The 15,643-nt window shown below is 36.3% G+C and overlaps 1 protein-coding gene and 1 pseudogene across 1 annotated transcript in view; both read left to right on the top strand.

Annotated features, from left to right (window-relative positions):
* The window catches only part of MAP4K5 (mitogen-activated protein kinase kinase kinase kinase 5), a 113,554-nt gene that overhangs the window by 54,297 nt on the left and 43,614 nt on the right, over positions 1–15,643 (top strand). The window contains exons 10-14 of the mRNA XM_065940407.1: positions 834–965; positions 3,855–3,917; positions 5,906–5,987; positions 6,916–7,032; positions 15,546–15,624. Coding sequence (XP_065796479.1) covers positions 834–965; positions 3,855–3,917; positions 5,906–5,987; positions 6,916–7,032; positions 15,546–15,624 — 473 coding nt within the window. The remainder of the gene's footprint in view (positions 1–833; positions 966–3,854; positions 3,918–5,905; positions 5,988–6,915; positions 7,033–15,545; positions 15,625–15,643) is intronic.
* Positions 975–3,846, top strand: LOC136171610 (large ribosomal subunit protein eL6 pseudogene; annotated as a pseudogene).

Below are 15,643 nucleotides of genomic sequence, written 5' to 3'. Positions count from 1 at the left end.
TTTTTCAGATGGTCTCCTAATTCATCTGCCTGATTCTGGTTTCACCTCCTCTCACACCATCCTTCATGTTGCCATGAGTTTTATATCATAATTACATTTTCCATTTTCACAGTAAAGTCCAATCTTTCTTGTATAATCAGTAGACCATTCATTATCTAGCCTCTCTCTTTGAGGTTTATTTTCCAAATACTTTCTAGACCCTCTCAAACTGTGATGAATGACTTTTTTTTTTCATATTTTGTCTGCCACAGACTGATACTTTTATCAAATAAATTTAAAACAAATTGCTAAAAAAAAAATGACCATTTATCTGGATAAGAATACTTAGCTTTCAGTTTCTGTACTTATCGGAGACTGATAGCAAACTGCCTATGACCATGTGTCTACCTATAGATCATACATTGAGTAGCACTGTCCTGTCACCTTTCTATGTGTTCCATGCTGTCCTGTTTCCCTGCATTCGTACTTGTTTCCTCTGACTAAATTAATCCAGGTTCCTCAGCCCCCCTCAACTCCCTGCTAATTTATTCTGTGAGTCTCACCTCCTTTGAGGAACTTTTCTCTGACCTTCACAGAGATTTAAGTGGTCTTTTTGTTTTCCCATGTTATAAAACAGGATTCGCAAGATTTTGAGAACCAAAGTTTTAGAAGCGTGTGTATGTGTGTATATGTGGTCTTTATTAAGTTTTTTTCTGTTAATAATAAAGTTTCTTCTTTTCTAGTAAATGCCTCTCAGCCTCTTTCCCTCCAAGAAGTCTAGTGAATATAACAAAAGAACAAATTTCATATAATTTTTTAAAAACAAAAATGTTATATTCATTGATTCCTTCTAGGATGGCCCCGGAAGTTGCAGCAGTAGAAAAGAATGGTGGCTACAACCAACTCTGTGATATCTGGGCAGTAGGAATCACAGCAATTGAACTTGGAGAACTTCAACCACCTATGTTTGATCTTCATCCCATGAGGTGTTCTCAGTATTTACAATTACGCAGTTAGTAGTAAGGTCTTCAGGGAGAGTGAAGTACTGACAACTTGGCTATTCCAAGCTCATTTTAAAGTATATTGAAATAATTAAAGTATTCTGAGAGACTTAGGAATGATCTTGTCTAAAACCTGATCTGTTGCTCTTTCTAACACAACATAGAATCTGTCTGAAACTTTTCCTTAAAACAAATTTCCTTTAATAAACATACTAGGGCTCTTTCCCATCTTGCAAGATGGCAGGTGAAAAGGCTGAGAAGTCAGATACTAAGGAGAAAAAACCTGAAGCCAAGAAGACTGATGCTGGCAACAAGGCTAAAAAGGTGAAAATGGTGAAGAAAGTTAAGAAGGAGAAGCCCCACCGCAGCCGAAACCCTGTCCTGGTCAGAGGAATTGGCAGATATTCCCGATCAGCCATGTACTCCAGAAAGGCCTTGTACAAGAGAAAGTATTCAGCAGCTAAATCCAGGGTCGAAAAGAAAAAGAAGGTTCGGGTTCTTGGCTACTGTCACAAAACCAGTTGGTGGCGACAAGAATGGTGGTACCCGAGTGGTCAAACTTCGCAAAATGCCTAGGTATTACCCTACTGAAGATGTGCCTTGGAAACTGTTGAGTCACGGCAAGAAACCGTTCAGTAAGCACGTGAGGAAGCTGCGCACCAGCATCACTCCTGGGACCATTCTGATCATCCTCACGGGGCGCCACAGAGGCAAGAGGGTCGTTTTCCTGAAGCAGTTGAGTAGTGGCTTGCTACTTGTGACTGGGCCTCTATCCCTCAATCGAGTTCCTCTGCATAGAACACACCAGAAATTTGTCATTACCACCTCCACCAAAATCGATATCAGTGGTGTGAAAATTCCGGAACATCTCACTGACACTTCAAGAAGAAGAAGCTGCGTAAGCCGAGACACCAGGAGAGTGAGATCTTCGACACAGAGAGAGAGAAATACAAAATCACAGAGCAGTGCAAGGTTGATCAGAAAGCTGTGAACTCACAAATACTATGAAGAATCAAAGCTGTCCCTCAGCTCCAGGGCTACCTCCGCTCTGTGTTTGCTGTCACAAATGGAATTTACCCTCACAAAGTAGTATTCTGAACTTCTTGCAAAGAACCTAATTAAATAGCTTGTCCATTTAAAATAAATAAATAAATAAACATACTAGGATATAGCAGTTATCATTTTAAAAATTTTAAGTCTTTTTTATTCTCCCATTGATTAAAAACATTTCTTTTTTTGTCCTAAGTAGAACTATAAACAAATGATAGAATGCAGATGAGTTTTTTATTTCTGTTCTCATTTGATTTGGTTTCTTTTTACTTTCTCTAGAAATGATGAAGAGGTAGATGCTTACTATAATCATTTATATTTTAGAGGATATTGTCTTAGAAAAAATATTTGAGAGACTTTGAAGGGGTTTTTAATATTTTGAAGGAAAAGATAAGTTGGGCCAAAATCTAAATTTTTAATGTAAATAGTATAAAGTTAAAAAGAAAATCAGCAGAATAGGGGAAAGTATTCTCCCAACATATAATATTAATTATTGATATTTATTACATAGGTAACTCATTCAAAGACTCTAAGAGCAAAAGATAAATTGTTTATGAGCAAGTATCAGATACTAAAGAAACATGGAAAACTAACCTCACAAGTACCTAAAGATATATGTTAGTTCAGGATGGGAACACATGTACACCCATGGCTGATTCATGTGAATGTATGGCAAAAACCACCACAATATTGTAAAGTAATTAGCCTCCAATTAAAAAGATGATTATTATTATAATAACAACACCAAAAAAAAGATATATAAGTTAAAATACCTGCTTTTACCTGGAATGCTGACAAGTACAGACCTTTAGGAAAATAATTTGAATGTTATTTGTTATGAACAGTACAAATGTTGCATTGATTCTACACTTGTGAAAATTATACTTGGGAAATAATTCAGGGAAAGTCTAAGAATCCGCTTCAGGCTTGCAGGGGGAATATCTAAATGTGCAGTCATAAGGGCAGCTAATACCATATATGTAAACCAAAGCAGCATGGGAAGTTGATTATCAGGGAAAAAAGCAGAACATAGTGTTACCTATTATAATAATTTAGTAATTGGTTCCTATTAAGATAAAGACTGAAAAGAAAAGCAGAAAATTTTAAATAATGTCTTAGGGTGAGAGGAATATAGACTTTTTTCTTTTCAATTTTCTTTTATATATGAATCATTTAATTTTTAGAAAGAAAAGATATTTGGTATTTAATAAAAAAGACTGAGGAGTTTGCTAGAAAACATTGGAGTTTTGTAGAAAATATTGAAATAAAACTTCCTTTTAAAATCCTTCATTCTTCTACCCCTATAGTCCATTAAAAAGATTGGTCAAAGGTTAATTTATGGAGAAGGAAAGTCCTCTTGCAGGTTGATTTCTGTTTCATTCAAAAGGGGAAACAGACAAAGAAGTGGATATAATTTGCCTATTCACCTAAAATAATTATAGAGGCTAAACATACAACCTAATGTTAGAGTAGTATGTCATTTCCGTGTGTTAACACAATGATACACAATTATATAGACTTACGCTCAAGATATAATACTAGTTATATATGTAAGTATGGTAGTAAAAACCTTCTCAAATGTTTAGTTGCTTTGCCTTGTAAGTAAGAGCTTGTTGGAAATTTAAATATCTTCTCTAGAGCCAGGAGAAATTTTCCATAAGGTATCCAAAATATAAAACATTAATTTCCATATTCTATATCAGTTATCTTGAGTACCTACATATGTAATAATCTTGAGTAAATTCATTGCAGACTTGATTCTGATTATTGTATGTAATAATAAAAGTGTTTTTTATTGCTCTTTAACTGAAATTTTTATTCCAGGGCCCTCTTCTTAATGTCAAAAAGTAATTTTCAGCCTCCAAAACTAAAGGACAAAACAAAATGGTGAGTTATAGATATATAGATTTATAGAATTTTATGGCTGAAAGAGACAGAGGTTTAATTCCCTTATTTTAAAGTTGGTAAAGCTGAAGCTCAGCATTAAACAGTTAACCTAAAGTTACACATCTAATTTACTTGCAGAGCTATGTCAAAGATCTAAGTTTATTTCCTGGTCAGTATTTCATTATAATGTACTGCTTTGGCAGCTTGAATAGGAGATGTAGTGAGGAGATGATTTTAAATGAATACATTAAGATTTTAGAGACTCGTTTTGCCTGTATTCCTTTACTTCCACTAATGACATGTTGACTTTCATGAGAAGTAATAGGACAGGGTTTCCCAGATGTAGTGACACTTGAAATCAATCACCATTGGCTTTTCTCTACCTATTTTCCCTTGTATTCAAACAATTATTACTCATTTGCATCCTACTGTTTTCTCATACAAAGTAAAACAGTTTGCCTATTCTTATAGTCCATAAGGATGTCTTCAATTAGATGATAAAAGTTGAAAATTATTTTTCTAGTAATGTCTTCCTATACATTTAATAAGAGAAACTTATTGTACAAATAAAAGTTTCCAAATTCTTAAATTTAGTGATTCTTTATTATACATGGATCTCTTAGAAAATCTTGGGAGATATATGAGCCCCTGGAATTCTTTATGTGCATTCATTTTTTTCTGGAGAGAAAATCCATATGTTATTTCAGATTCTAAAAAGCCTGTCCCCAAAACAAGTTCTAAACTACTTTTTTAATGTTTCATTGGCCTGCCTGTGCATAGTATTATTTAGGAGCCAGGCTATTCTGGGGATAGTACCAGGAATGAAAGGCAAATCACACTGTAGAAGTTAAGGAGTTTGTATCCTACTGCTAGCTGTATTCCTTTGTACTGACACTGGTTTTTTTTTTTTTTTTTTTCCTCTTGTTTCTTGTAAGCCTAAGTTCCTAAGCAACTAGAATTGGAGGACTTTATGGCAGGAATGACTGAATATTCATTCAAGGATGAATGACTGTTAGCTAAAATAGCTACATTCATAGTGAGATTCCAGAACAGTTATTACCATTGAAGTACCTTTGCCAGTCTCAGGTACTCTCACTCCATGATATGAGGACCGCAAGCTATAATGATTTGATTTCTCTAAAGAGAACTGCTTTGTCATTACTGTCATTGCTAATGACTAAGCTTTTTCTTTTTGGTTCTTGCCCAGTCTTTCCTCCTGTGGAATCTTGGCAATGGTACAATACCTCTCTTTGTCATTAATTCATAATCAAAATGCAGTTTCTTTAATTAAGTAATTAATTTTTTATTAATTCATTTTTTGTCCATGCCACACAACTTTGAGGATCTTAGCTCCCCCACCTGGGACCAAACCAAGGCCCATGGCAGTGAAAGTGCCAAGTCCTAGTCATTGTAGTAAACTGGCAGGGAATTCCCAGATTCCTATATATCTTCTTTTCCCCATTTCATCAATACAGGTGGCAGGAAAACTCTTGGTTACTAAGATCACTCCCTCTTCTTTTCCCTTGTTCCTAAGAACTTCAGTGACTTTTTAAAGGTGTAAACAGTCTGTTTAATTATCCACCCTACCTTGACGCCACCCAACAATTTGGGTGTAGCAAAACATTTATATATCATAAATTAAGCAGTGAGAAAAGGTCATTTTGACTCCTAAGTGGTTATAACACAAGGTTATTAACCTTATAGATGACACACCTACCCATTTCTAGTTTTTAGTGTACCTTTTAGAGGTTATATATATTAGTATTTTGTTCACTAATTGTATTTTACTTAACAGATGAACCTGGTATATTCTCCAAGGAAATACTCTGTTTTGGGTTTAGTTTTTTGGTTTACATAGAGCTAAGAGGCCTAAGAAAAAAAATCGTATGTTTTAATCTTTCTAACTGCTTGTAAGTTAATTTTATTTAGTAACAAAAAAGAACTAATATTAATGAAATATATTTGTACATGTCTGTTTTTATTTGAAGGTCATCAACATTCCATAATTTTGTCAAAATAGCACTAACCAAAAACCCCAAAAAAAGACCAACCGCTGAAAGACTTCTGACTGTAAGTGATTGAATTTATAGCAGTATTTTCTATAGGCATGCAATAGTTAAGTATATCACTAGAACAACAGCATTCAGGTTTTTAGTATAAAAGTCTTAGTGATCTCTTACAGCAAGGGTAGGTAAATATTATGTAAAGAGCCAGATAGTGTGTATTATAGGCTTTGTGAGACATACAGTCTGTTGCGTCTTCTCAGTTTTGCCACAATAGCACAAAAGCAGCCATAACCAGTACATGAAGGATATGGCTTTAATACCCAATAAAACTTCATTCACAGAAGGAGGCAGTGCACCAGATTTTGCCCATGGTCTGTAGTTTGCGCACCCCTGCCTTGGAGAAAACTCTTTAAAATGTTGCTTTCATCTAAAATTAATTGCTCTTCTCTATTTTGGTTTCTTATGTAAATTTATAGAACGCTCCCGTGTATGTGTTTATAAAATACTTTTATATTAGAAAAAGTTGATTATAACAGTCTAAGAAAACTTTGTTTAAATGTTATAAAATTTAATTATGTCTTTCTATACTAACATAGTTTTATTGAATTAAATATATGTAAGCATAGAATATACATGTTTTTTTCTTACTGTGATATGGACTGTACCACAGTATTTATTTGCATGTGCATAATGACATGTGTAATAAATGTCATTGTTATAGCCAAGGTTGTAATTTGACAGCCTGATATAGATTTACATAGAGAAATTATTCATATTATAAACTTACCTCACCATGGTTCTTTAGCTTTATAATATTTAATTATGGATTCTCTCATTAATACTTTTATTAATACATTCTCTAATTTATTAGCACTGATAGGCTCCCATATGCTTATCTCTGATAGTTACTAAATGGAAAAGAACAAATAACAGTCTCTGTAAGCCATAGATATAAATGCATACTCATGAAGTTTTGTTTTGTTTTTGTTTAGCATACATTTGTAGGGCAGCCAGGTCTCTCTAGGGCCCTGGCAGTTGAACTGTTGGACAAAGTGAATAATCCAGACAACCATGCTCATTACACCGAAGGAGATGATGATGACTTTGAGGTAAAGAATGTTTGCAATCTAATAATTAAAAATAAATGTTTAATGTGGCCTTAGAGTTTGTTTTTTAATTCACTCTTTTAAGTTAGTTAAAACAGATTTAGTGACAGAGATTAATTAGCAATGAAGACTATACTTGTCCTGCATATAATTACCAATTGATAACTTCTCTTAATCCTACTTCTGGGAAGGAACTAAGATTATGATTCTTGCTTGCACCATATCATTTTATTTACTTAGTTGGTTTGCTTAAAGTTATTAAGCAGTAGCCACAATTAGAATCAGATCTGTGCCTTTTACTTCCCAGAAAAGCACAAGTGTTTTCTCTTCTCTTTAGACCTCAGCTTTTGTAGTGAGAGTTTGATCTTCTCTAAAGAAAAAGGACATCTATTTCCATGGAAATACAGGTTTTAGGAGTATTGCTTTGGACTAAGAGAATGAAAATTTAGCCAGAGCACTTGTACCATATTATTTTTCATCAAAGAGACTCCTTAGAAATCCATGTGGTCATTTTTTTAGTTTCTCTGTTTACAGATGATTGTTGGTAGTTTAGTCACTCAGTCATTTCTGACTCTTGCAACCCCATGGACTGTAGCCCACCAGGTTTCTCTACCCATGGAATTTTTTAGGCAAGAATACTGGAGTGGGTTGCCATTTCCTTCTCCAATACAGATCATTCAGTTTAGTTCAGTTCAGTCACTCAGTCGTGTCTGACTCTTTGCAACCCCATAAACTGCAGCACGCCAGGCCTCTCTGCCCATCACCAACTCCCAGAGTTTACTCAAACTCAAGCCCATCGAGTTGGTAATACCATCCAGCCATCTCATCCTCTTTCGTCCCCTTCTCCTCCTGCCCCCAATCCCTTCCAGCATCAGAGTCTTTTCCAATGAGTCAACTCTTCGCATGAGGTGACCAAAGTACTGGAGTTTCAGTTTCAGCATCAGTCCTTCCAGTGAACACCCAGGACTGATCTCCTTTAGGATGGACTGGTTGGATCTCTTTGCAGTCCAAGGGACTCTCAAGAGCCTTCTCCAACACCACAGTTCAAAAGCATCAATTTTTCAGCGCTCAGCTTTCTTCACAGTCCAACTGTCACATCCATACATGACCACTGGAAAAACCATAGCTTTGACTAGATAGACATTTGTTGGCAAAGTAATTAACAGGATACAAATAATTTTTTTTAATTAAGCTGAAGCTCCCATTGAAGATGTTTTCCAATAAGTATTCAAAACTATTATTTCTTATATAATTACATATAGAGCTATTCATAACTATGCTTTCTTCTATGAAAATATTGTAGAATTATTTGAATATATTATATTTAACAACACAACTTCTAAATCAGGAATGAGGGACTTCCTACCCATTGTCAGGTTTATACCTCTCTATACATAATACAAATATATTTATTTACCAGTATCTTTTTCTCCTTTTATATTCTATTTTATTTCTGACTCTTCATTCATTCTTATGTCTTTATTTCCCTTTATACCTCTATCTTCAATTCTGGTAAGACTATAGAACTAAACCTTATGTGTTGTTACTTACTGAAAGAAATTTTCTACTTCATGAACTTAAGTTTTAAATTATTAAGTATCATGATAACTACTAACAGTCATTGGATAGTCTTTGTGTACCAAGTATTAGGCTGAATAATTTCCATGTTAACTCATCTAATACTCAGAACAGTCCTTTGCAGTAGGTACTATTACTATCCCCATTTTACAAATAAGAAAAGAAGAAAGAATACAAGTAATTTCATTTCCCCAAGATCATATGCCTAGCAAGTAGTGGAACCAGGATTTGGATTCAGGCAAACCAACTTTAGAACCTACTGTTAGTTAATATACCATCACTTTTATATATGAAAAATATGTGTATATATATATACCATCACTTTTATATATGTACTTAATAGAGATAGTCATTAAACAGTATTTGCCAACTAGTCATTTTCTAGTATATAACATAATCTTGTCATGTAGTAAGGTACCTTGTAAATATTTTATTGAATGTTAAATGAACTTTAATTGAAAATATTAAATAACCCAGTCATTAAGATATATTTAAATTTAAACCATCATTCGCAGACTTGTAATAGTTAATGAATTTAATCTCTTAAAAATCAAAATTGTTAAAATTGTTTTTGCTTAAATATAGCATATTACTTGATTCCCCAATTAATGTTTTACTGGTTATGAAAATAACCAAACTCCACTTTCATTCCCTACAATATTTTGCCAAGTTTCCTAAATCTACTCTTACTTTGGAATTGTATATTTTTGTTTAATGATAGTACCATGTTTTTTAGTCCTTAAAATGCAAAGCCTTGCTCTGGGCAATTGAAGAGACAACAGTGAATGGCATTGACATAATCCCTGTCTTCAAAGAGCTTACAGAATGGTCTCCATGGAAATTTAGAAATTACCAGCAAACAGTTTACAAGTGTAATAGCTGTTATGGAATGGGAAATACAGGGTGCTATGCAGGCATATTTTTGAGACAGGAAAGGACTCACTGTGGAAGCAGTATGTAAGCTGAAAACCTGAAGGATTAAATACAGAGATAGTAATTAAGAGACTGACAGAAGTATTCTGAGCAGAAGGAATAATAGCATGTTTGAAAGCCTAGTGATAAGAGAAGATGGTATGCTTTAGGAACTAAAGAAAAGTTAGTCTGTTAGAGCAGAAAAAAAGGAAGGAATTTGGTGGGAGATGATATTATAAACTAGATACTTCAAGTAAAAAAAAATGAGAGCTTTAATCTAAGAGCAGTGGAAGCCTTTAAAGGATAAGGAAGTGATATAATCAGATATGTGTGTGTTTTTTTAAGATCTCTGACTTTAGAGTGATGATTTCATTCCTCAAGTCCTCTTAAGAGACTTTTGAAGTTATCCAGGATAGAGATACTGATGTTTTATAGTAGGATGGTAGGGTGAGGATGGAAAAAAGTGAAGTAATTCAAGAATTATATGAGAGAGTGGTGACCACATGTAGACTTGAGGGTGGAGCCTGATAAAAGGATTACTCCCAGATTTTTACTTGAACAGCTGAATAGATACAAAAGTGCCGCTTGTTGAGATTGAAATACTAGAGTAAGATCAAATTTGGGAAGAAAGGTGAGTTCAGTTTTATATATGGTAATTTTTATATTGCATCAGATTTCCAAGTGGGAAGAAGGCCTAAGACAACTTCTTGAGATTTCTGCCTTAAATTAAAAAAATCTAGTATCCTAAGAGAAATGGCAGAGGAATAATAAAGAACATTAAGAGACAGAAGGAAAGTTTCAGAAAGAATACCGCCTAGAAGTTACATTAAAGAAATCTTTGGATTTAGGTGTGTTTGACTACTTTAAAAGGATAATTTAAAAATACTAGAGGTGAAGCCAGATTGGAGTGGTTTGAAAGATAAATTTATTTATGAAATTTAGTTGTAAAAGAGGGGAGTAAGGTAGAGCAGCAGATGAAGGAAAATGAGTTGATGGTGGATTTGTCTGTCTTCTCAGTTCAGTTCAGTCGCTCAGTCATGTCCGACTCTTTGCAACCCCATGGACTGCAGCACGCCAGGCCTCCCTGTCCATCACCAGCTCCCAGAGTTTACTCAAACTTATGTCCATTGAGTCGGTGATGCCATCCAACCATCTCATCCTCTGTCATCCCCTTCTCCTCCTGCCTTCAATCTTTCTCAGCATCGGGGTCTTTTCAGATGAGTCAGTTCTTCACATCAGGTGGCCAAAGTATTGGAGTTTCAACTTCAACATCAGTCCTTCCAGTGAATACTCAGGGCTGATTTCCATGAGGATGGACTGGTTGGATCTCCTTGCAGTCCAAGGGATTCTTCTCCAATACCACAGTTCAAAAGCATCAATTCTTCAGTGCTCAGGTTGCTTTATAGTCCAATTCTCACATCCATACATGACTACTGGAAAAACCATAGCCTTGACTCGATGGATCTTTTTTGGCAAAGTAATGTCTCTGCTTTTTAATATGCTGTCTAGGTTGGTCATAACTTTCCTTCCAAGGAGTGAGCGTCTTTTAATTTCATGGCTACAGTCACCATCTGCAGTGATTTTGGAGCCCAGAAAAATAAAGTCTGTCACTGTTTCCACTGTTTCCCCATCTATTTGCCATGAAGTGATGGGACTGAATGCCAAGACCTTAGTTTTCTGAATGTTGAGCTTTAAGCCAGCTTTTTCACTCTCCTCTTTCACTTTCATCAAGAGTCTCTTTAGTTCTTCCTCACTTTCTGCCATAAGGGTGGTGTCATCTGCATATCTGAGGTTATTGATATTTCTCCTACCTGTCTTTTATCTCTCTTGTTTTTTGGCTATTGATTGTTTTTTGTGGGGGGCAAAAAAAGTTTAAACAGGATGTTTATGAGAAGGATCCAATGGTTAGAGATAGAAGAATCTAGAGAAGGAAGATGAATAGGCAAAGTCCCTGCAAAGGAAGGAGAAAGTGAGATCTAGAGGATCAAGGACTTAATCTTGAACAAGCACTTCTTGAAAGGCTTCCTTGGGAAGTGTTGTCTAGAGAGTAGAGTAGGAAGACGTTGAGCTCCCCTCCTCCCATCCTTGAGCTCCCCTCCTCCAGTGGGCACACCAAATTGCAAGTGTCTATGAGAATGACCTGAAAACTGGCATAAAAGATTTTCTACAACTGAAGATACGAAAAACGAACCACAGTGAGATGGGTAGGAGAGGCAGAGACATAGTCAAGACCAACCTCCCTGGATAGGCAGCCCACAAACAGGAGGATAATTACACTTAGAGAATTCTCCCCAAGGAGTGAAGCATCCAAAACCTATGTTGGGCTCCCCAGCTGGGGTGTCCTTCACAGGGAAGATGCCCCCCCCCAAAAAAAATCTGGCTTTGAAGGTCATCCTTCAAATTACTGCACAGTCAGTAATTTGAAAGGAAACCACCTGCAGATCTTGGAGAGGCTGGAGACACCTAGTAGTCCCGCTCAAGATATAGATGCTGGCGACAGCTGAATGTAGGAGTTTTCCTGCCATTAGGACTCTGATGCTGACAGGCATCATTGCGGAGTCTGCCCTCTACCCTACTAGTGCTGGAGGCTTACCCACCCACTGGCAGACTGCTGCCAATCCCCAGCTTCCCTGGCCCCATAGCTAGCCACCCTTGAACCTGGCCCTGCCATCAATAGAGTAGCACAAGCTTTGGGACCCTGCACCAGGAAGGTCACAGCAGCTGGCTGGGTCAGGGTCCAGGCCTTCCTACCTGCCAGCACACCCAGTGGTCAGGCTTGCCACAACAGAAGGGCCCAGACAGGCCATACACGGGGCAGGCTTGGAGTATATAGTGCTGCTGTCCAGAGGGATGTGCTCCTGGGTTCCGTAAGATATCTCTTATGTAATGCCACTCCTCCCAAATTCAAGAAACATAGCCAATCTACTTAATACTTAGAAATAAACACAGAGAGCTAGGCAAACAGAAACAGAGGACTATGTTCCAAACAAAGGAACGAGACAACCTCAGAAGAAGAATTAAACAAAGAAAAGATACACAATCTGCCTGTTAAAGAGTTTCAGGTAATGATCATAAAGATTTTCAATGAACGCAAGAGAGAGATGGAAGAACATAGTAAGAATGTTAAGAAAGAATTAGAAAATATAAGGGGGAACCAAATAGAGCTGAAGAATACAATAACTAAAATTAAAACTACACTAGTAAGAAATAATAGTAGATTTGGTTATATGGAACAGATCAGTAAACTAGAAGACTGAATAGTGGAAATCACCTAAGCTGAAGAGGAAAAAGAGAAGAGAGTTTTTTGGTTTTTTTTTTTAAATGAGGGTGGTTTAAGAGACCTTTGAGACAATATCAAGTATACTAACATTCACATTCTAGGGACCCCAGAAGAAAGAAAGAGAAAGCCAGCATATGGAAGCAACCTCAGTGTCCACTGATGGACTAATGGATAAAAAGGATACATATATATACATATACATATATATATATATATATATATATACACATTCAGTGGAATGTTACTTTGCTGTTGCTGTTTAGTCACTAAGTTGTATCCAACTCTTTTGCACCCCCATGGACTGTATCCCATCAGGCTCTCCTGTCCATAGAATTTCCCAGGCAAGAATACTAGATTGGGTTGCCATTTCCTTCTCCAGGGCTTCCCTGGTGGCTCAGATGGTAAAGAATCCACATGCACTATGGGGGACCCGGGTTTGATCCCTGGGTTGGGAAGATCCCCTGGAGAGGGCAATGGCTGCCCACCTAAGTATTCGGGCCTGGAGAATTCCATGGACTGTATAGAATCTGTGAAGAGTTGGACACACTCAGCAGCTTTCACTTTGCTTCTCCAGGGGCTCTTCCTGACCCAGAGACCAAATCCACATCTCCTGCATTTGCAGGTGGATTCTTTACCACTGAGCCACCAGGGAAGCCCTGGAACATTACTCGCCCGTTAAAAATAAAATGTTCCCATTTTTGACACCATGGATGGCTCTAGACGCTATTATGCTAATGAAATAAGTCAGAGAAAGACAGATACCACATGATCTCACTTATATGTGGAATCTAAGAAGGAAAACAAAATAAAGTGAAAACAGATTCAGATACAGAGAAGAAACAGATGTTTGCCAGAAGGGAGGCTTGTGAGTGTGGACAGAATAGGTGAAGGGGATTAAGATGTACAAATCTCCAAGTTATATAATAAATATATATATTAGGGTTATTTTACACAGCATAAGGAATATGGTCAGTAACATTAATTTTGTATGGGAACAGATGGTTACTACACTTATAATGGTGATTACTTCTTAATGTATACAAATGTCAAATTCTGTAGTACATTAGAAGCTAACATAGTATTGTGCATTAATTAATATTTCAGCTTAACAAAAAAGAAAAGAAATACTAATTTCTCTTCTCCAGGGGATCTTTCCACCCCAGGGATTGAACCCAGGTCTCCCACATTGCAGATGCATTCTTTACCAGCTGAGCCACCAGGGAAGCCCATTGAGGAGAATGGATGGGTTAAATGACTAGAGAAATGTTTGGGGGCAACACTGAAGCCTTAGAAAAGATTAATTTTCAATGTGTAATTTTCTTCCAGCAGTCATTGGTACCCCAGATATAAACAAGTTAGTTTAATTCCTGCAGGGTTGCCATTTTGGTATGCCAGTGTAGAAAAGGATGGCAGGGAGTAAGAATCAAATTTAGGATATATGCAAGAGATTGCTTGAAATTATGGACCACCAGATCTAAAGTGGATAGGAAGAAAGGTGAAGATAGAAGAAATGCATAAGGAGAATGAGAAAGTAATGGATTGATGGACTTGAGATTCGGTGTAAACATTTAAAAATTATTGGAGTAATGAGAGTAAGCTCAGAGGATGAGAGGTTTGGAGTATGATGTGAATTCCTATGTCATATGTCATATGATGTGATGACAGATTCCAGGATGTGATCTTAATAGTATAGAGTGCTTAGAAGTGTGGTAGAATGTCTTGAGAGATAAGGTCAGTAAACTTTAATCCAGCGCAATGGGCTTTTGAGTCCTTTGGTATGATAGTGGGTCTTAAAGTAGGGAAAAAGACACATGACCATTGTCTGAATCATTAGTGAATGAGAGTGAGTCATCAGAAATTTAATAGATAGGGGCTGAACTGAATGCATTGTTTCCAAAGATCAGGAGCTTATTCAAAAGGGTAGAAGTAGTAAGCTTTCTCGCTTGGTTTACTACAAATCTATCCCTCTCCACATGGTATTTCTCCTGTCCATACCCTTTTACATACTTAATCAGGTTACTCTTAAAGCTGACTCTTGTGATGGCATTCCCTTTCTGTAAAATCTCCAAAAAATTCTTTTGCCAAGAAAATAAAATTGAGAGCTCTAGCCTGACATTCAGAACCTTCCATGATCTGGCTTATCCTCCTTCAAATGTCTTTCCAGCTTGTCATCTCTTCACTTAATGTTCACCACATTCAAATAATAACCAGCTTCAATTCCCTTAAACACTCCACAATTTCCTTTTTTTCCTTGCATCACTTTTTTCATATTGTTCGTGCTGTCTGAAATGCTTTTCCCACCTTGCTGCTCATTCAGTGCCTACTTGTCCTTCAAGGCCTCACATCAGATTTCAACTGTCATGAAGAATTTTTTTACCCCTTCCAATGGCAGTCATCTCTCCTTCCCCTGGGCATTAATTGTGATTTCAATGAATGCCATTTATTCTTTTCTAGTGTTTAAGTATTTGTGTACATTATCTTCCTAGACTATAAGCTCTTTTGAGGATAAGATTTGCATCTGATTTTCCTTGCATCTCTTCAGTATTTTATACAGTATAAATGTGTGTGTATTAAATGAATTAACTTTTAAGTATCTCATATTCATTTTTTTAAAAATTTATCCTTCAGTTCACTTTATTAGTAGGTAGTCATGTCTGTTAATAAATAAGAATTTGATTAGAGTAAGTTTGACGTAACTTTGTCACAGAAATTCTTTTAAGTGTATATATTATGTTTATATTCACAGCCCCATGCAGTCATTCGTCATACCATTAGATCTACAAACAGGAATGCCAGAGCTGAACGGACAGCTTCAGAAATCAATTGTATGTGTTTGGTATACAT

Source organism: Muntiacus reevesi, chromosome 7 (assembly GCF_963930625.1).
Source record: "Muntiacus reevesi chromosome 7, mMunRee1.1, whole genome shotgun sequence".
In the NCBI taxonomy this organism is placed as follows: Eukaryota; Metazoa; Chordata; class Mammalia; order Artiodactyla; family Cervidae; genus Muntiacus; species Muntiacus reevesi.
The sequence above is the reverse complement of the archived record's forward strand: the minus strand, read 5'-3'. Positions and strand labels throughout refer to the sequence as shown.